General features: G+C 38.4%; 1 protein-coding gene across 1 annotated transcript in view; it reads left to right on the forward strand.

Annotated features, from left to right (window-relative positions):
• Positions 1-22,038, forward strand: part of LOC150089496 (dynein beta chain, ciliary-like) — a 1,205,440-nt gene that overhangs the window by 458,156 nt on the left and 725,246 nt on the right. Inside the window, 1 exon segment of the mRNA XM_090390004.1 lies at positions 2,470-2,731. Within this exon segment, the coding sequence (XP_090246130.1) occupies positions 2,470-2,731 (262 nt within the window).

A 22,038-nucleotide genomic window follows, 5' to 3' on the forward strand; every position in this document is an offset into this window, starting at 1 on the left:
ATTATGAGAGCTTCCTTGGACTCAGCAGAGGTACCCACAGACTGGAGATGTGCAAATGTGACCCCAATTGACAAAGGAGGATCAAAGGTCGACACAAGTAATTATAGACCTGTGAGTTTAACTTCTGTTCCAGGAAAATTAATGGAGGCACTGGTTAAAGAAGCACTGCAGGATCATCTAGACAAGACTTCAGTTATAACTCGGACACAGCATGGTTTTGTTGAGGGGAAGTCTTGCCTGACCAATTTGATTGGATACTATGATGCAGTCACAAAAGAACTGGATGCAGGGAATAACTTTGATATTATATACTTGGATCTTAGAAAGGCTTTTGATACTATTGCACATGGAAGACTGTTGCACAAATTGGAGCAGTGTGGCATTGGAGGCAAATTGGTGCTATGGATAAAGGGGTGGTTGAGGGGGAGAAGACAGAGAGTGGTAATCAATGGACACTGCTCATTGTGGACTAATGCTATTAGTGGAGTCCCTCAGGGTTCAGTGTTGGGTCCATTATTGTTTTCTGTATTTATAAATGATATTGATGATGGTATATCAAGCTTAATGTCCAAGTTTGCAGACGATACGAAGGTTGGCAGGGTTGTCAAGGACACTACTGACACTATGCTGCTGCAACAGTATCTGGAAAGGTTGAGCAGAAGGGCTGAGAGGTCGCAAATGAAGTTTAACATTGGAAAATGTAAAGTAGTGGATGAAGTGACAGTTGCAATGGCCTCCAGGTCATTATGCGATACACTAACAGTCAGTAGTGCCAGAGGCGTGTCAAGAGACTTGAACTTTTCTTAGTCTACTTTATGTAAAGTGCTTTGAATAATTTTATGCTGTTCCCGGCGCCTCCGTAACCAGGTGGGAAGGAGCAGCAGTGCGTAGCACATGCTTCTTGATTAGACCGGGGTTCGAGCCCCTCACCACCAAATACGGAAGATACGGAAAGGTCAGGGAATGACCACCGCATATCCCGGAGCAATATGGCCTTAGTTGCTAATGCTCCTAAAAAAAACCAAATAACAAATAACAATATGCTGTTCCCGTACAAGATTCATGTAGTGCAAGAACAAAAGTCTTGTGATCAGCAACAATGAATGAATAGACTTTGTTCTACGATTTCTGGCTCATATGGAACTTGATACATGGGCTCGAATTGTCTTGTGGTCTGATGGGGCACATTTCACTCTTCGTGTGGCTGTAAATGCACAAAACTGCTGAATATGGAGTACTTCTCATCCATCTGTTGTGCATGAAAGACCACTACAAAGTTCATTCATTACAGTATGATGTGGATTCACAGCAGATTTTATAATCAGACCATTTTTCTTTGAAGAGTCTACACCTCATGGCCCCATAAGGTGTACAGTAACTAGTGCATGGTACTGCATTCTTCTAAGAGATCACATTATTCCCGCTCTGTAAGAAAGGCAATGCTTGGAGACCGTAGTGTTCATGCAAGATGGTGCCCCTCCCCATGTTGGTCAACAAGTGAAGGACCTGCTCTGTTCAACATTTGGAAATGATTGTATCGTTTTTAGAGACTTTCTGCAGTTCTGGCCAGCCTGATCAGCAGATTTCAATCCCTGTGATTTCTGGCTATGGGGATACCTGAAAGGCAAAGTTTACCATGGCAGCATACAGACGCTTGTTGATTTGAAAGCAAGCATTAAACAGCATGTAGCCAACATCCCCAATAAGATGCTGCATGAAACTGTGTCGCACACAGTCCTCCGTTTTCAGAATGTCATCTCAAATGAAGGAAAGCACATAGAACAATATCTGTAGATTTCTAAGTTCTGATATTAAAACCTAATCCTAAGTTAAGTATTCCATCTCATGTTTGCAGTGCCAATTTCTCCCCTGGTATCGGAAATTCTAATTAATTTTTTTTTCTTCTACACAGTGCTTCCCCATAACCTAAATGACATACCCACCAATTTTCACAGTGCTATCTCTAACTGTTTTGACACCTGGGTCTCCTGAATAGGGAACCTTATTTTATAACCACTCAGTACTTGTTGACCATCCTTCATATTAGTGGTGTAATTTGTGTTCTTACTATTAGTGTTATTTGTGTTGGATTTTTTTTTCTACATACTTGAAGGATTTTTTTTTTGTGACATCCCCATAATTCAGTATTTTTACAAATAAAAATAAAAGTTGCAGTTCATTTTTGAATAGCATGTCACAGTAGTTCTAACTGCATTGAAATGTTTCTGTACAAACAGAATGTCAATGGCAGAAGTGTGTGGTAAATAAGCAGCTCTACAAGAACCGCCTATCAGTGACATAATTTTGGTACTCTGAAATTTTTCTCAGAATATTATATGTGTAATTTTTGCAAGTTCTCAGTTTTCTTTGTTACCTGACCTCTTCATTGAAACAGATAATAAATTTCCAGAAATAAAATGCATAAAGGCTTTGAATTATTTATATACTTCTCTTTTTTTATTTTTTCAGATGCATTTTAGCACTTACTCAAGCCCTTCATCTTGTACTGGGTGGAAACATAACAGGCCCTTTGGGAAGTGGGAAGACAGAGACTGTCAAAGAATTAGCAAGAGCCTTTGCTGTTATGTTACTTCTCTTTCCTTGTACACAGCAGATGGGATATAATTTTTGGAGCAATATGTATAAAGGATTAGCACAGACTGGTTCTTGGGGTTGTTTTAATGACTTCAATCAATTAAGTAATGATGCCTTATCTGTAGCTGTTACACAGGTAGGCATATAATTGTAAAATATTTTATCATTGCATTCATTTCTGCACACCTCTATTTTCTGAACTAGAGGCTCAGAAATACTGATCTCACATTTGTATTTATATACAAAGAAATTAATCATATAACAATCCGTCTAATATGAATATATCACACACACACACATGGTGCCTCCGTAACCAGGTGGGCAGGAGCAGCAGTGCGTAGCACATGCTTCTTGATTAGACCGGGGTTCGAGCCCGTGACCACCAAAAACGGAGGATGTGGAAAGGTCAGGGAATGACCACCGCATATCCCTGGAGAAATATGGCCTTAGTTGCTAATGCTCCTAAAAACCAAACAACAACAACACACACACACACACACACACACACACACACACACACACACACACACACACACACACACACACACACACACACACACACACACACACTAATGATTTCACAGGAATTGATTACATTCTTGAAAATGTTTAGGAAATGCAAACAGCAAATCTAAGAGCCTATGAGAAAATGGAGATTAGGCTATGATTGAAAAGATATTTTGAATACAATATGTTTTAGTGCTGTATTAGTATTCATATGTATTGACGTCATTGATTCTGCCAGATCTATACTGGATACAAACCTAGAGGTTATGTGATTATAGAATTTGTGGTATATATTAACTTAAGCCTCTGTAAAATCTGTCAGCAACTAAAGTCAAATTGTGCGCTCACTTGGAAGTGGAATACCACATATTCCACATTTTGATCAATTGGCAATGGCAAAACTAAATTTTTGGCCCCCCTGCTAAATTACCCAACAGCCTCCACATGATCTTTAATAACCATAACAGACCATACAGTGGGCTACCCTGATTATTCCCTCCCCCCTGTCACAGTGATAGACCAGGCAGTATGGTAGTCTCATCACTCCATTTGGCAAAGATGATACCTCACATATGTAAGCTAAATCTGTAAGGGGATAGTCACATGGTCATCTGAAGATTTTGATTTTAGATGAAAAGTGAAAAGAACTCTGGCAGCAGATAACATTTAGTTTATTTTGATAATTAGTATTGGCAATGGCCACATGGTGCAAGGAAGCCTATGGCTTATGCTGCAACAGCCAAAAAAAATAATAACAAAATCAAAAATAAAATTAAAATAAAATAATAATAATAAGAGAAAAGGAAATAGACAACCAATGCATTTCCTTCTTCCCGTAGGTAATCCAGCTGACCTTTGAATTTCCCCAAATGTCAGCCTCTACCACCCATATAGGTAACTTATTCCAGTAATTTATAACTTACTGGCTAAAATAAAACTTCCTGCAATCCAGTCTAAACATCTCCCCCATAACTTTAAATTATGGCCCTTGTTCTAGAATCATTTATTACCATGAAAATTTTGTCCTTATTCACTTTGCTTATGCCTCTCATACCCTTAAACACCTCAATCAAGTCTCCTCTAAGGTGCCTAGTTTCCAAGCTCTGCAACCCCACATATTCAAAGTCTTTCCTCATATGGACGCCCCCTTTTGCCAACCTCACCATGTGAATTACCCATCTTTGGACCCTTTCAAGAAGCACAATAACTTTCTTTAGGTGCAGCCTCCATACTTGAACGCAGTGTGATCGAACAATAGTGTGGTCCATGTGTGGTCTAACAATAACCTTATATAATGTCCTTATCTCTACTCAGAATTGTACGATAAGTCATCGATAGGACACCATGGACCTTCCTTGCAACCTGTCTACAATACTTGGAGAACTTCATGTCTGACCGTGTCATAATACCCAAGTCCCTTCCCTCCACTACCAGTTTTAGTTCAACTCCCCCAAGTGTATAAGTTATTTTAAGGTTACTGTTCCCCAGGTGCAATACCTTACAGTTTGCTGAATTAAAGCATAGCTGCCATTTTTCTGACTATTCCTGAAGTCTATCTAGGTCACTCTGAAGAAGTTCTGCTTTGTGGTGATCATTAGCTACTTTACAAATCTTTACATCATCTGTAAATTTATACATCATGCCCTCTATCCCTTCATCAATGTCATTTATGAAAATCAAAAACAACAGTGGTCTTAATACTGATCCTTGGGGTATCCCACTTCTTACATCAACCCAATCTGAGGAATCACCATTTATTACAACCCTCTGCATCCTGTCCTGAAGCCATCTAGTGTCCATCTAAGGATTGATTTTCATGTGAGACTGAGTCAAATGCTTTGCTGAAATTCAAATAAACAATGTTGAAATTATTCTCTAAGTCCAGCTGTTGAGTGACCCTGTCAAAATAGTTAACCAGATTAGTTAAACATGACTTTCCCTTTACAAAACCATGCTGAGTATCCTTCAGAATTCCATTTCTATCTAAATGAGCCTGAATTCCACCCTCGATCATTGTCTCCATGATTTTCCCTACTACTGAAGTTAGACTGACTGGTCTGTAATTTCCCTCTTCACTCTTAGAACTGCCTTTATGAATTGGAGATACATTGACACTTTTCCAATCCAATAGGATCACTTCCAAGTCCAGTGATGCTCTCATAATTAGCCTCAGTGGTTCAATGTACTCACTTGCCACCTCGCTTAAGATTATAGGGTGTATGCCATTAACCCCAGTTGCCGTACCGACCTGTAGGCTCAAAAGTTTTTCATTAAATTAACATATGAAATGTCAATATCATTAATTAAATTTTTTTCAACTTCACTCCCATAATTTCTCATTGATTTAAAGGGTTTTTCTTCTGTAAATATCAATGCAAAGTAACTGTTGAGTTCATCTGCAACTTCATATGGGGTATCTAATACTATCCCATATCCATTACATAAGGGTCTGATCTGGTTTGTCCTTCTCTTCTTTGCATTTATATATGTGAAGAATTCCTTATCCCCTCCTTCTTTGCTCTCTCTTTGCCAGTGATTTCTCATAATCTCCCTTTGTCAGCCTAACCTTTTCTGTGGCACTATTACAGATCAATTAGTATTTATTATAGACTTCAGTACTTTTAATTGCTCTGTAACATTTCCATGCCATCTTTTTCTGCTCAAGTAATCTAGCAACTTCATTATTCATCCAACTTGGAATCCTCCTCCTCGTGGAGTATTTTTTAATGGTATATAAGCATTCAAGGCTTCTGTGATTAATGTTTTTAAAGGTATACCATAATTCAATTGTATTCACTCTCTGTGAGATATCTGCCCAGTTAATAGAGGCCATGTAGCATCTTAAGCTGTCATAATTTCCTTTCCTGAAATTATAACCCATTCCTTTGCCTTTAACTACTGCTACCCCTCTCTCTTCATTGTCCACCGTAGAACTTTGTGATCACTTCCTGCTACTGGTTCCTGTATTGTCAGCCCTATTATGTAATCTGGTTCATGGGTGATAATGAGGTCTAGGGTATTCTTTTCCCTAGTACTTTCCCTGACATGTTGATACAAATAGCAATCATCTAATTGATTTAAAAATTTTGTCACTATTGAAATCATAATATGCATGTAGAGGCTTTCATCATAATCTTCACAATCACTTGGCCTGTAGATTACTCCCACTCTCATTATACTATTGCTTCCAACAATCTCACACCATACAGATTCTATACTAGCTTGCAAAACGTCTGAATCCGGGTAATCTTTTGTCACACTCAGGCTGCTTTTGATAAGAATCATGACCTACCACCCTTTCTATCTTCCCTATCCTTCCTAAATACAGTATACATACCATACTGAAACTCATCATCCCCTATCTATTTTCCATGTTTCTCGGTGGCACCGCATTTCTGTAAGCCCTATTAAGCCCTACTATCAGCATTACTTGTCCTAACCAGCAGTTTTGAATTCACTCATTTTATTGACGACACTTCTGACATTACTGTATAAACAATTAAGACTTGGTGTTCTTGTATAGTTAACTACCCTGACACACCCCTAAAAGTTATTTAAGCTAGCTTTCCTGGCATTAGCTACCTACTTATTTGAAATGTTTCTGCTCTCAGAATATCTTGCCAATGCGTTCTGTTGCGGTAACAAACAAGAACTCTTGAGGATGTGCAAGCGTTGACCAATATTATCAGATAAATGTGTATCTATATTACCCTTGTCCTTCAAACTAGCAGTTTCCCTGAACCTTTAAGGTATCCTCAATAATACTGGCAAAAACTCTTGCACCATCTTTATTTAAATGTATTCTGTCTCTACAAAACAGATTCCTTCTACCTACAACTGCAGGCCAAGCTGATAGAAATTTCTCCCCAAAAGCCTTGCAGAGTCATTCAAGTCTTGAGTTAATCCACAAGCCTTTCAGCATATAATCCCTCCTATCATGCCTGGACAGAATTGCAGACACATAGACATCATGACTTAACTCGCGGAATTTCTTCATCATGGTCCTATATTTGTCTAAAAAATCGTCAGCTTGTGTATGCTTAATGTCATTAATCCCCACATGAATAATAATATTCTCTTTACCCCCCCTTAAAATCTCACAGTCTGTTGGTGACATCATTAATAGTTGCTCTCGGCAGACATACCCTTGTTCTAGTACACCTATCCTTATTACAAAAAATATTTCCTGTTTCCCTGACAGTTAGTTAGTTAGTCATTTGGTTTTTAGGAGCATTAGCAACTAAGGCCATAATGCTCTGGGATATGCAGTGGTCATTCCCTGACCTTACCGCATTCTCCGTATTTGGTGGTGACGGGCTCGAACCCCGGTCTAATCAAGAAGCGTGTGCTACGCGCTGCTGCTCCTTCCCTGACAGTGGAGTCTCCTAATAAAACTAAGTCCATTTGAACCAGAGTAGCTTGAATTCACTCATTTTATTGATTGTTCTGGGGCCCAAATTAGGAGTGCATCACTTGGTGGGTTACTAGAGTCTTGAGTCCCTGATGAGCTCACAGAATCATTATTCTCGAGGGCAACACCAGTTTTTTCAGTGACTCAAATTGTTCTAGCAATGCATGAAATTTTAACTTAAGAATGGTGCACTCCTTACAACAGTGACAAAGAAAAGAATCTCCAAGTGATCTATGATTATTCACTAGATCGACCTTACATGCCACAGGTTCTGCAAAGGATAAAATCACGACTCACCCAGGAATCGTTGTCGGCTATTTCTGTATGATTCATGGTACCCTCTGACTAAGTGCTCAAGGCAAATCTTGTAATAACCATTATAAAATTTACTAATTATTAATAAAAGAAACTTTCAAAAAATTATATTTATAATATTAAAAAAAATCAAACTATTACAGGAAAAAAACTTATGAAAATAATCTTTACAATATACTAAATAACCTTTGAAACCCTGCTTTCCTTCACTAATCCTGCTCTAATCCCCTTTTATCTATACTTCATTGCTGTCGCTATGAGGAGCTGCAATAGGCACGTCTGCTTGCCACGAATGCCAATGTAATATACATGTTCACCACCCCCGATGTTCATTAACAGAATTGTAAGATTGTGTCAAGCTGATCGATTGGCAGGTGAGCTTACTAGACAATAAAATTATCCAGTAAAGTGAAAGACAGTTACTTTCAAGCCAGTGAACATGTAGCAAAAATTCCCAACTGTATTCAATTGGGTATTACCAACATGGTTAGATTAAGTGAATAGTCTAGTGATGACGTAATGGACAAAGTATGATCAAAGTGTGAGCTATGAGTAGTTAGTGCAGTTGCCCGCAGTTTGTGAAAACAGGATCTCAAAATATTTTAATAAAAAAATGGGCAAATGGCAGAGCTGAGAGCTTCAAAGTTCTATACATACGAATACTTACAGGTGCACTGTTTGAAACCCTGCAATATCAGAACTTGGAGATTTGCAGGTTTAGATTTTTCTAGTTTTTGTACAATAAATCTAACCAAGTATGAATTGTGAAATTAAATGAAAAAATTTGAGCATAAATAAATGGAAAACACAAACTGTTTCCAATTATACCTTATTAGCTATTATTTATTAATTATTATAAAATAATAGTTAATAAATAATATCTAATAAGGTAATAAGGTATTTTTATTTAGCTAATAATTTCTAAATAAAAATAGTTAATGAATATATATATTCATTAACTATTTTTATGTGCACTCTCCTACCATCCCCAGAGGCTCACATCTGGTGAGTATGGGCTTGGCATACCCAGGGTCCTGAGGTGGATATCATCATTCTTCTCTTTCTTGGTGATTCCTCTCTCTCTCTCTCTCTCTCTCTCTCTCTCTCTCTCTCTCTCTCATTTTTTTTTTTTTGACCGGTGCAGCATAAGCCTCAGGCTTCCTTGCACCATATGGCTAATAATAATTATAATTAATATCCAGACAACCTCCCTATTGATAGTTTGTCACCCACCACTTTTCAGGTACATGTATAAATATACTTGAGAAGACAAGTAGTATGATTGTGAATGCAAGCTGCCATGACCAACAGAATTAATAGACTTCTGGCATGGAATGATAATAGGGTGCAACATAAGCAGTCTGTGACATTTCAGTAACACTAAAGATCCCTAGGTCAATGATTGATGAGTATTCTGTGGATTGGTGCTGAAACCATCATGAAATGACCTGAAAGCCTCCAAAGCTGACAGAACATGACAAGAGAACTCTGAAAAGAATTGTCTGCACAGAACAAAGGTCAACATTGTCACATCATGCACATAGGCCCTCAGTGAGATGACTGGGACAGACATCAGCACCAGTACAGTGTGTAGGATGTTGCATGTTATTGGTTACCATAGTCATACAGCCACTCACAAGACACTAATCACCCTAACTAATGTCAGACATTTTCTAGTTATGTGTACAGCCTGACATTCTTGGACTGTAGGCCAGTGGAAAGCTGTGCTTTGGAACGATGAGTCACAGTACATGGTCAACCAATCTAATGGTCTTACCTGGGTATGGGAGATTTCTGTAAAATGCTACCTGCTGGACTATATCATCCCAATAATGGTGGAGACTGATGTTTTTTGATTAGTTTTTCATGGTTTGGCCTGGGATTATTGGTTGTTTTGTATGAAATCATGAATTCTGAGATCCAACTAGATGTCCTGGACAATAATGCATTACCTACATTGTGGCAGCATGTCAAGGAAGGTCCGTAACCGTATCATCAAGACAATGTTACATGTCATACTACCCATGTTGTGGTGGACTGGTTTGAGGATGTGAACTCAAACTAATAAAGGTTATTTGTAGATAATATGTAAATGTCTGGATATTAATGTTATGCAGTGTGCGTACACACACACACACATACACACACACACACACCTATAAATATATACATACACACAACAATAGCAGCAACATAAATTACATCACTATAAATTTTTAGCTTTGTTTAGTTTTAGGTTATGTGTACAGTTATGTGCTCAAAGGTAAAGAAAGGAGCAATCCCACTATTGTAAAGTTTTACAACTATGTATGACAAGTTATTGGTGTTTAATTACATTGTCCAAACATTTGGAAGTTTCCCCACAAGTGATCTTTTAATCTCACAGTGTGTATGTGCAGTACTGTATATACTGTCTGCTTTCTATGAATAGACTTCAGTTTAGTTTACAATTGATGTACATTGAGAATTGAAACATGATTTTTTTTCCTTAGAATAGAAATGTTGCAGAAATGTAAAGATTTAAGTTTGAATGAAAAGAACAAAACTCTAAGTGCTTATGATGCCTAACCTAATTGTAGTCAGAGAGCAGCTACATTAAACTCAATGCCGAACTACTGTGTAAACTTTTAAAGAATAGAAAATCACACGAATTAGAAGTGACTGAGAATGACAATCTGAACAGAAAAAGAAAAAGATGTGGAAAGAATGAACTTGTGGAAGAAGTGCTTCTGAGATGGTTCACAAATGCAAGGGTAAAAAATACTCCTATCAGTAGAAACATCCTGTGCTCAAAGGTAAAGAAATTTGCAAATGAACTTAGTGTAAACAATTTTAAGCCGACAGATGGGTGACTAAGCAGGTGGGAGAGAAGAACATTGTGTACAAAAAACTTCAAGGAGAAAAATCAGACTTGGATACAGGTTAAGCACAAAAATGAATGGAAAATGTCTTACCTAATTTATTGGAAGATTTTAGTCCTTACTGTATTTTCAACACTGGGGAAATCGGTGTTTATTTTAAAGCACTTCCTGAGCATAGATAGTTTATTATTCAGAAATGAACATTCATTTGACAGCTGTAAAAAAAGCAGAAAGAAAGAGTGACTGTACTTCTTACATGCAATATGACAGGTGCAATAAAAAATCTTTTTGTAAATGGGAAAATTATTGCAAAAATTGAAGAAAGCGACAATGCCCAAACTAAGGACAAAGCAAAAAAGAATTAACTTACTGGATGCAGGGCATATGATAACTAGTGCTTGGGATTTAATTTCCAAACAAACAATCAAACACTGTTCTCGTAAAGCCAGATTTATTCAGCCAGGTGTTTTGAAAAATATTGAAGAAAGTATTCAGTGCCAACAGAGTATGCTAGTAATTTATTTATTATTACATAAAATTTCGACAAGTAGGTAAAAATTGATGAAATCCTTCTGACAACAGGGAATCTGTCATTAAAGGATATAGTCAATGGAATTATACCAGATAAACCTGATTCTGAGGAAAATGAAAATTCTGATAACAAAGATATCGAGGTCCAGAGTGTTATGCCAATGACTAGAGAAATTAGGAAATCTTTTGAAGTGTTACGGAGTGCATTAGAACTTAAGGGTGGGAAAAGCGAAGACTACAAATTATTGTACAGGTTACAAGAATTTCTCTTATTCTTTTACAGATATTGAGATTGTTTTTTTTTTTATTTGTAATTTTATTTTTTTTTTATATTGACACTGAAATCAGTTGATATTTGTTTATATTGTAGTTACGTATGTAACGTACTGTATATACTGCAGTGCAGTGTATAATAAATAAAGATTGCTAAGATAAGCAACTTTTTATATTTCATCAAAAAAAAAATCTCTCCATTTAATGTATCAGCTGCTTAATGGTGTCAATTTTAACCAAATGTAATCACAATAAATTAAAGTGCAGCCATTATCAATCCATTTCAGGATGTCAGCCTCCTCAACAATTCATGTTGAGGGAAATTTATCATAATCTGCCAGACTGGTCCAGTGCTGGTTGGCAGATCAACCATATTTAGCGGTCAGGGGTTTGAACCCCAGTGTATTCAAAGAGTGTGTGCTACTGCATTCCCGCTCCTGACCACTCGGCTACAGAGGCCCATCTGGTCGCATCTGGAATCATTTCATTCTGTAATATTAGCTGTCAGTTTCTGTTTAGTAGTGATGTTGCATGCAAGCAGTTAACTCAGAGGAAGAAAAGCATAATTATTGCTCTTGGTAGGGATGGTTTTAGGGATGGATGCATACCAAGCAAAGGAGCAGAAAGAATACACTTTGTAAATGGTACTTAATGGTGATGATGGAAAAAAAAAATTAAAGGAGACTCTTCTGCTTTTTCAGAAAATAAACTGCATGATCACAATATGCGACACCAACTGTAGTTGTTTATAAAAAGTCATATAAATACACAAAACGGCTGCATGAACATTTTGCTATCATGACTGTTTCTGAGTAAATATTAACTTAAAAAAAAAAACATAAAATAATGTCAATAAAAATTATTAATCTTTAATAAAAGATTAATATTTAATTGGTTTATAATGAGCTTTAATTACTTATTAGAGGTATATCATTTCTTAATGTGATCAGTATTTGGTTCAGGACCAAAGACCAAAAAAGACCTGGATTACAGAGAAAGTAAGAGTTGCTGTAGAGGAAAAGAAACTTGCATATCAGTAATGGCTGGGTGAAAATAATTATTATTATTATTATTATTAGTTACAAGGAAGCCTGAGGCTTATGCTGTACCAGATAAATTTTCTGAGTTACTCAGAGAGAGAGAGAGAGAGAGAGAGAGAGAGAGAGAGAGGGAGAGAGAGAGAGAGAGAGAGAGAGAAGGGAATCACCAAGAAAGAGAATGATGATGATATCCAGCTCAGGATCCTGGGTGTGTCAAACCCATACTCACCAGATATGAGCCCCTGGGGATATGATGCATATAGGAACATTTATGTCGAAAATAAAAAAATAACCAATCGGTTGATAGCAGAAGCGAAAAATGAGGAATAGGAAAGGAAATGCACGACTATTAATAGCAAATTGGGCTTCAAGCGATCAGCAGAATCGTGGAAGGTCCAAACCACCACAATGCTGGTTTGCAATTAATACCTTTGAAATACTGGATGAAGTACTATGAAGTACTTTTAAAAGAAGGCCAGGAAGAGTTCAAGATGGTGGAGGATTTTGGTGTGGAAGGCTCGAGTTTAAAAGTTTATGTTAGGGAAGTGAAACTCTTACTAAAGGAAGGAAGGAATGGCAAATCACCTGGACCTGGAGGAGTTCATATGGCTCTTCTGAAATAGGGAGGAAGAGGAGTGGCTGTTTTCCTACAAAAAACTGTTAAGTGGTATACTGAGAGTTGAAGAAATACTGTAAGAAATGATACCAGGATATATTCAAGGTCTGGGTACGAGGTTAGCCTGTGCGGACGAAGCTCCTTGAAGCTCTTGGAACAGAGAAGTTTTTCCTGATTTATTTTCTGATTTATTAGCTTAAATTGTCATATTAACTTATTTTCTAGAGTAGCTTTATATTCCTAGTTACGATACTTAGTTTAAAGTTTAACTTAGACAGAGATTTTGTAGGTATTACTTAGTATCGGTAACGGTATCAAATCCACGTGATACAAATTGAACGAGAGGTCTTTTTTTTTAACCAAATTTAGTCGATTTATTAACCAATTGTTATATCAAATTATCTTCTATAAGTAGATTATAGACCTAGTCAGGATTCTTAGTTTATTCTAAATTGAGATAGCGAGATTTGGAAGCTAATCAATACTTACGAGTCCGTAGAAGTACCGTTCGAGAATTCCCGCCATTTTTACACGATAGCATAAGCTTAGTGTAGTATAGTGCATAATATAATATTGTCAATTAATCAGTAAATCTATTAATCTTGATAAACTTTATTGTCAATTAAATTGTATTTTTAACTCTATATATATATATAACGACTTAATCGTAACAAATAATTAATACATAACTATAGTGGTACATGTGATACGGAAGTTGTATAAAGGGAACTCGTAGAAAACATTAGATACCGAAAAAAAATATATAACATAACTGTTTTCGGATATAACTTAAGGATTTAATTTTTGTTTTGAAATTTTATTGAATTAAATCGGAATCATGACTCTGACCAGAGCAGCAAAGCAAAAGGCTCAAGCTAATGGGAGTGCTGTGGTTCAGGGGAGAACTGAGGGGGGGCAGTTGCCCTCTGAATCACAGTCTTTTAAAATGCACTGTTTGCTTGATGTTTGCGGAGCAGTCGGGTACGGGACATGATACTGCCAAGGGGGATGTCTTTGTGTGTGCACGATGTAAGGAGTGCAAGGAAATCAGGCGACAACTCAGCATTGTTATGGGCCTTTATGAGAGCTTGAAGGACAGGGTGGATGCCCTCAAAGGAAATAAATTGAGGGGCCCATCAAGCTCTCAGCTGCCCACATCAACGCCAGAGCTTGCACTTGGTCATCAGGCAACACAGAGGCAGCCCCCTAGGCAGAATGCGCTGGTCCCACAGGAACTAGTAGTTGTTGGTGACTCTATTGTCAGGGAAACGGGGAACATGCTTTGTAAAAAGGATAGGTGGAATAGGACCAGGGTATGTCTGCCAGGGGCAAAGGTTGATGACGTTGTAGAGCGGATATCATCTTTTAAGGGCACAAAAGGTGATATAGTTGTACACGTTGGCACTAATGATATTAAGAGTAGGAGACCGGCGGAATTACTTAGCAAGTACAGGTCACTGTTGAAAAAAAGCTGTGAATTAGGGTTGAATTTGAAAGTGTCTGCAATTCTGCCAAGACACGATAGGAGGGAGTATATGATGAGAGTCTTGTCGATCAATTCGGCCCTGGAGGGATTGTGCAAGGCTCAAGGGGTAGAATTTTTTTCAGCCTGGACTGTACTTGTTAACAGGAGAGATTGCTTCTACAGGGATGGGATACACTTAAATAGAAAGGGTGCAAGAATTTTTGCTGATGCTGTCGAGGCAGTGTTAGGTGGGTCGGAAAACTGCTAGTTGGGGGGGATACAAGGACTAATAGATTAACAGTAGCCACTGGCAGAGGTGGAAGTGATTCTTGCACTGCTTCTATTGAAATGAGCAGAAGCCTGAAAAACAAGATGCAGGATATTTCAGAGACTGCTGGGAGTCATTGCGGTACAAGTAAACACATGGGTTGTGTTAGGGTAGCTAAGAATAGAAACAGGTGCATGTATACCTGCGTGTACACCAATGCTAGGAGTTTGGTAAATAAATTTGATGAATTTGAGGTATTGCTCAAAACATCAAAGGCAGATATTGTTGGGATATCAGAGACGTGGTGTCACACAGATATAAGTAATGCGGAACTGGAATTTGGGGAATACAATGTGTATAGAAAGGATAGACAGGACAGGAGGGGAGGAGGGGTTATGCTATTAGTTAAGAAACACATAAAGTCCAAGGAAGTGAAGCCAGTCGACATCGATGGACAGGGCAGTGTCGAGTCAGTTTGGTGTGACATAAGCATAGGGAAATCAAAATTGAGAGTAGGAGTGTGCTATAGGCCTAATGACTCTGATGAGTATAATAAGATATTGTACACGGAAATAGAGTGGGCCAGTAAATCAGAGAGTCTTATAATGGGGGATTTTAATTTCCCAGATATTGACTGGAATTTGTGGGTTGGTCACTCCCACACTAGCAAGGCTTTTGTGGATTTATTGGATGATTGTTTTCTACATCAGCATGTTCGTGAGGCAACAAGAGGGAGCAATACTCTTGATCTGATTATCAGTAGTGATTCTTCATGCATTAAGAATCTGCAGATAAATGAACCACTAGGTGGCAGTGATCACAGTGTGTTGAAGTGGGATTTACTCAAGGAGGTAACTACCATCAGAGGTAAAGGGAAGGGTTTTTGTTTTCGTAAAGGCGACTATGAGGGTCTGAGACAGTATTTAAATTCTATACAGTGGGACCAACTGATGATGTTACCAACAGCAAACTCAAAATGGGAAGCATTCAAGGAACTAATCTTGGAGGCTACCAGGCTTTACATACCAACTAAGAAATATTGTTCAAGGTTTAGGCCTAAATGGTTGTCAGATGAACTAATGAGACATGTGGCAGAGAAGAAAAATGCATGGGATACATACAAATTAATGGGTGACATGGAAGCCTATGATAGATATAAGTTGGTCTGTAACCAAGTCACAAAGGAGATTAGGCAGGCAAAGGCAGACTACGAAAAATCCTTGGCAAAGAATACAAAGAAAAGCAGAAAAGAGTTCTTTTCATATTTAAACTCAAGAAGGAAAGGGATGAATCAGATTGGTCCACTGGATATTGATGGTTCAACAGTTGAGGATCCTGCTCAGGTGGCTAACAATCTAAACGAGTATTTTGCATCTACATTCACGCATGAGGAGTTATTCAGGAAGGAGAATGATATAGGTAAAGTAAACATTGGCAGTGAGCTGGATGATTTTGTAATAACTGAGAGGAAAGTGGAGGAGAGATTGTTGAGGATAAACATAAAAAAGGCACCTGGGGTGGATGGGATCTATCCAGTTATATTAAAGGAGGCAGCAAAGGAAGTAAGCAAACCCCTAGCCATAATTATGAGAGCTTCTTTGGACTCAGGGGAGGTACCCATAGACTGGAGATGTGCAAATGTAACCCCAATTCACAAAGGAGGATCAAAGGCTGACACAAGTAATTATAGACCTGTTAGTTTAACTTCTGTTCCAGGTAAATTAATGGAGGCACTGGTTAAAGAAGCGCTGCAGGATCATCTAGACAAGAATTCAGAATTCATGGTTTTGTTAAGGGCAGGTCATGCCTGACCAATTTGATTGGATACTATGATGTAGTCACAAAAGAACTGGATGCAGGGAATAACTTTGATATTATATATTTGGATCTTAGAAAGGCTTTTGATACTGTTGCACATGGAAGACTGCTGCACAAATTGGAGCAGTGTGGCATTGGAGGCAAATTGCTGCTATGGATAAGGGGATGGTTGAGTGGCAGAAGACAGAGAGTGGTAATCAATGGACACTGCTCAACGTGGACTAATGTTATTAGTGGAGTTCCTCAGGGTGCAGTGTTGGGTCCGTTGTTGTTTTCGGTGTTTATGAATGATATTGATGATGGGATATCAAGTTTAATGTCCAAGTTTGCAGATGATACAAAGGTTGGCAGGGTTGTTAAGGACACTACTGACGCTATGCTGCTGCAACAGGATCTGGAAAGGTTGAACAGATGGGCTGAGAGGTGGCAAATGAAGTTTAACATTGACAAATGTAAAGTACTACATATGGGAAACAGTAACCCCAGAGCAACGTATCAACTCTGCGGTACTACACTGACAGTGGTGGAGAATGAAAAGGACCTGGGGGTAATTGTGCAGGCAGATATGAAGTTCTCTGAGCAGTGCAGACGAGCTGCAAGAGTAGCTCATGGTGTCTTGTCAATGATATACAGGAATTTTTCTAGCAGGGATAAGGAGGTGATTATTCCCTTGTATAAGGCAATGGTTAGGCCACATCTTGACTACTGTATACAGGTCTGGAGGCCTCATTTCAAGAAGGATGTAGAGCTGCTGGAATGGGTACAGAGAAGGGCAACAAGATTAGTGAATGGAACAAAGGGTTGCTCTTACGAAGAAAGGCTTAAGTTTTGCAAATTACAGAGTCTGGAGACTAGGCACCGGCGAGGTGATCTGATAGAGGTGTATAAGGCTTTGAATGGTTTGAGCATGCTCAATGCCAATGGGATTCTTCATCTTGCTCAGAATAATCACCTCAGAGGGCATAAATTCAAATTGAGGAAGGACGGATGTCGGATAGATGTGCGGAAATTTGCCTTTGGCCAGCGGGTGGTTGGTTGGTGGAACCGACTTCCATCACTTGTTGTTGAAGTTGATAGCCTAAACAAATTTAAGACTCAGCTGGACAGGTATTTCGAACGAACGGAGGGGTGAAATGGGAGTGGTGTGTGTTTTTTTTTTTTTTTTTTTTGGCTGATGCTGAATAAGCTTGCTTTCTTGCATCATATGCCTCTACTAATGCTAATGCTAATATTACATCAATTTATAAAAAGAGCAATCAGAAAGGCCATTCAAATTACAGAGGAATATGTGTTCTGAACCTGCTCTTAAAGATTCTTGGAAAATGGATCAGGAACCATTTAGAAGCCCGAATCGAGGTGTCAGGAGCACAAAGTGGTTTTTCAGCCTAGAGATCTTGTATAGGCCATATCTCAACAGTACGACAGATCCTTGAAAAATGCTAATCGAAAGGAAAAGAAATCTTTATGATTTTAATTGACCTTAGCATTAGCATTAGTAGAGGCATTTGATGCAAGAAAGCAAGCTTATGCAGCATCAGCCAAAAAAAAAAAATAAATAAAAAAATAAAATAAATAAATAAATAAATAAAAAATAACCACTTCCACTTCACCCCTCTTTTCGTTCGAAATACCTGTCCAGCTGAGCCTTAAACTTATTTAGGCTATCAACTTCCACTACAAGGGATGGAAGTCTGTTCCACCAACTAACCACCCGCTGGCTAAAGGCAAATTTCCTCACGTCTATCCTACATCTGTCTTTCCTCAATTTGAATTTATGCCCTCTCAGGTGATTTTTCTGAGCAAGAGGAAGAATCCCATAAGCATTGAGCATGCTCAAACCATTCAAGGCTTTATACACCTCAATCAGATCACCTCGCTGGTGCCTGGTCTCCAGACACTGTAATTTGCAAAACTTAAGCCTTTCTTCATAAGAGCACCCCTTTGTTCCATTCACCAATCTTGTTGCCCTTCTTTGTACTCATTCCAGCATCCCTACATCCTTCTTGAAATGAGGCCTCCAGACCTGTATACAGTACTCTAGGTGTGGCCTGACCATTGCCTTATACAAGGGAATAATCACCTCCTTATCCCTGCTAGAAAAATTCCTATATATCATCGACAATACACCATGAGCTACTCTTGCAGCCCGTCTGCACTGCTCAGAAAACTTCATATCTGCCTGCACAACCACCCCCCGGTCCCTTTCATTCTCTACCACTGTCAGTGTAGTACCACAGAGTTGATATGTTGCTCTGGGGTTGCTGTTTCCCATATGTAGTACTTTACATTTGTCAATGTTAAACTTCATTTGCCACCTCTCAGCCCATCTGCTCAACCTTTCCAGATCCTGTTGCAGTAGCGTAGTGTCCTTGACAACCCTGCCAACCTTCGTATCGTCTGCAAACTTGGACATTAAGCTTGATATACCATCATCAATATCATTTATAAATACAGAAAACAATAATGGACCCAACACTGAACCCTGAGGGACTCCACTAATAGCATTAGTCCACAATGAGCAGTGTCCATTGATTACCACTCTCTGTCTTCTCCCCCTCAACCACCCCTTTATCCATAGCAGCAATTTGCCTCCAATGCCACACTGCTCCAATTTGTGCAGCAGTCTTCCATGTGCAACAGTATCAAAAGCCTTTCTAAGATCCAAGTATATAATATCAAAGTTATTCCCTGCATCCATTTCTTTTGTGACTGCATCATAGTATCCAATCAAATTGGTCAGGCAAGACTTCCCCTTAACAAAACCATGCTGTGTCTGAGCTATAACTGAAGTCTTGTCTAGATGATCCTGCAGTGCTTCTTTAACTAGTGCCTCCATTAATTTTCCTGGAACAGAAGTTAAACTAACAGGTCTATAATTACTTGTGTCGTCTTTTGATCCTCCTTTGTGAATTGGGGTCACATTTGCACATCTCCAGTCCATGAGTACTTCCCCTGAGTCCAAGGAAGCTCTCATAATTATGGCTAAGGGTTTGCTTACTTCCTTTGCTGCCTCCTTTAATATAACTGGATAGATCCCATCCAGCCCAGGTGCCTTTCTTGTATTTATCTTCAACAATTTCTCCTCCACTTTACTCTCAGTTATTACAAGATTCTCTAGCTTACTGCCAGAGTTGAATACACCTCTGGCATTCCCCTCGCTGAATAACTCCTCATGTGTGAATGTCGATGCAAAATATTCATTTAGTTTGTTAGCTACCTGAGCAGGATCATCAACAGTTGACCCATCAATATCAAGTGGACCAATATGATTCATCCCCTTCCTTCTAGAGTTTACATAAGTAAAGAACTCTTTGCTGTTTTTCTTTGCATCCCTTGCCAAAGATTTCTCGTAATCTGCCTTCGCCTGCCTAACCTCCTTTGTAACTTGGTTACAGATCAACTTGTATCTATCATAGGCTTCTGTGTCACGTGTTAATTTGTATGTATCCCTTGTATGTATATTTGTTTGTATACCTTGAAAAGGCATACAACAGTGTTTCGTGAAAACTCTTATTAGAAGCACTGAAAGAGGCAAATATTGATGGAAAATTGATTAACATTAGAAAAGACAATTTAGCATTAGCATTAGCATTAGTAGAGGCATATGATGCAAGAAAGCAAGCTTATTCAGCATCAGCCAAAAAAAAAAAAAAAAACACACCACTCCCATTTCACCCCTCCGTTCGCTCGAAATACCTGTCCAGTTGAGCCTTAAATTTGTATCCAATCAAATTGGTCAGGCAAGACTTCCCCTTAACAAAACCATGCTGTGTCTGAGCTATAACTGAAGTCTTGTCTAGATGATCCTGCAGTGCTTCTTTAACTAGTGCCTCCATTAATTTTCCTGGAACAGAAGTTAAACTAACAGGTCTATAATTACTTGTGTCGTCTTTTGATCCTCCTTTGTGAATTGGGGTCACATTTGCACATCTCCAGTCCATGAGTACTTCCCCTGAGTCCAAGGAAGCTCTCATAATTATGGCTAAGGGTTTGCTTACTTCCTTTGCTGCCTCCTTTAATATAACTGGATAGATCCCATCCAGCCCAGGTGCCTTTCTTGTATTTATCTTCAACAATTTCTCCTCCACTTTACTCTCAGTTATTACAAGATTCTCTAGCTTACTGCCAGAGTTGAATACACCTCTGGCATTCCCCTCGCTGAATAACTCCTCATGTGTGAATGTCGATGCAAAATATTCATTTAGTTTGTTAGCTACCTGAGCAGGATCATCAACAGTTGACCCATCAATATCAAGTGGACCAATATGATTCATCCCCTTCCTTCTAGAGTTTACATAAGTAAAGAACTCTTTGCTGTTTTTCTTTGCATCCCTTGCCAAAGATTTCTCGTAATCTGCCTTCGCCTGCCTAACCTCCTTTGTAACTTGGTTACAGATCAACTTGTATCTATCATAGGCTTCTGTGTCACGTGTTAATTTGTATGTATCCCTTGTATGTATATTTGTTTGTATACCTTGAAAAGGCATACAACAGTGTTTCGTGAAAACTCTTATTAGAAGCACTGAAAGAGGCAAATATTGATGGAAAATTGATTAACATTAGAAAAGACAATTTAGCATTAGCATTAGCATTAGTAGAGGCATATGATGCAAGAAAGCAAGCTTATTCAGCATCAGCCAAAAAAAAAAAAAAAACACACCACTCCCATTTCACCCCTCCGTTCGCTCGAAATACCTGTCCAGTTGAGCCTTAAATTTGTTTAGGCTATCAACTTCAACAACAAGTGATGGAAGTCGGTTCCACCAACTGAGTGGTGCAGTGGTGCAGAATTAGAGTGGGATCAGCTTTGTCACCTGAATTCCCCACTTCAAAAGGCTTATTACAAGGCTGTTGCATATCACCAACACTTTTCAAAATCTATATCAACATCTGCCTAAATCCTGGTCAAAAAAATGCAATGAAATGGGTTTGCCGATCAATAGGAATCTATATTCATAATTTACTTTTTTGCAGACGATCAGGTGGTGATAGTACAAGACTTAGGAGATGTAGACTATGCATGCCATCAATTGTTTGAGGAATATAAACAATGGGGTCTAAAAATCAATTTTAGCAAGACTGAAATGCTGTCTTCAGGATGGATCAGGACACATTCTAAATATTGAAAGTTTAAAATCAATCAAGTTGATAAATTCAAATATTTGGGATCAAGCTTACAAAGCGATGGATCATCCCAAGCAGAGATCAGTAAGAGAATTGCAGATGGCAGAAAGTCTATTGGCATGTTAAATTCTGTTCTATGGAGCAGAAATATTCTAAATAAAAGAAAGAAACACATATTTCAAATGATTGTACAAAGTCTTCTATTGTATGGAGT

Source organism: Mastigoproctus giganteus, chromosome 2, assembly GCF_048544385.1.
Source record: "Mastigoproctus giganteus isolate SK-2022 chromosome 2, ASM4854438v1, whole genome shotgun sequence".
In the NCBI taxonomy this organism is placed as follows: domain Eukaryota; kingdom Metazoa; phylum Arthropoda; class Arachnida; order Uropygi; family Thelyphonidae; genus Mastigoproctus; species Mastigoproctus giganteus.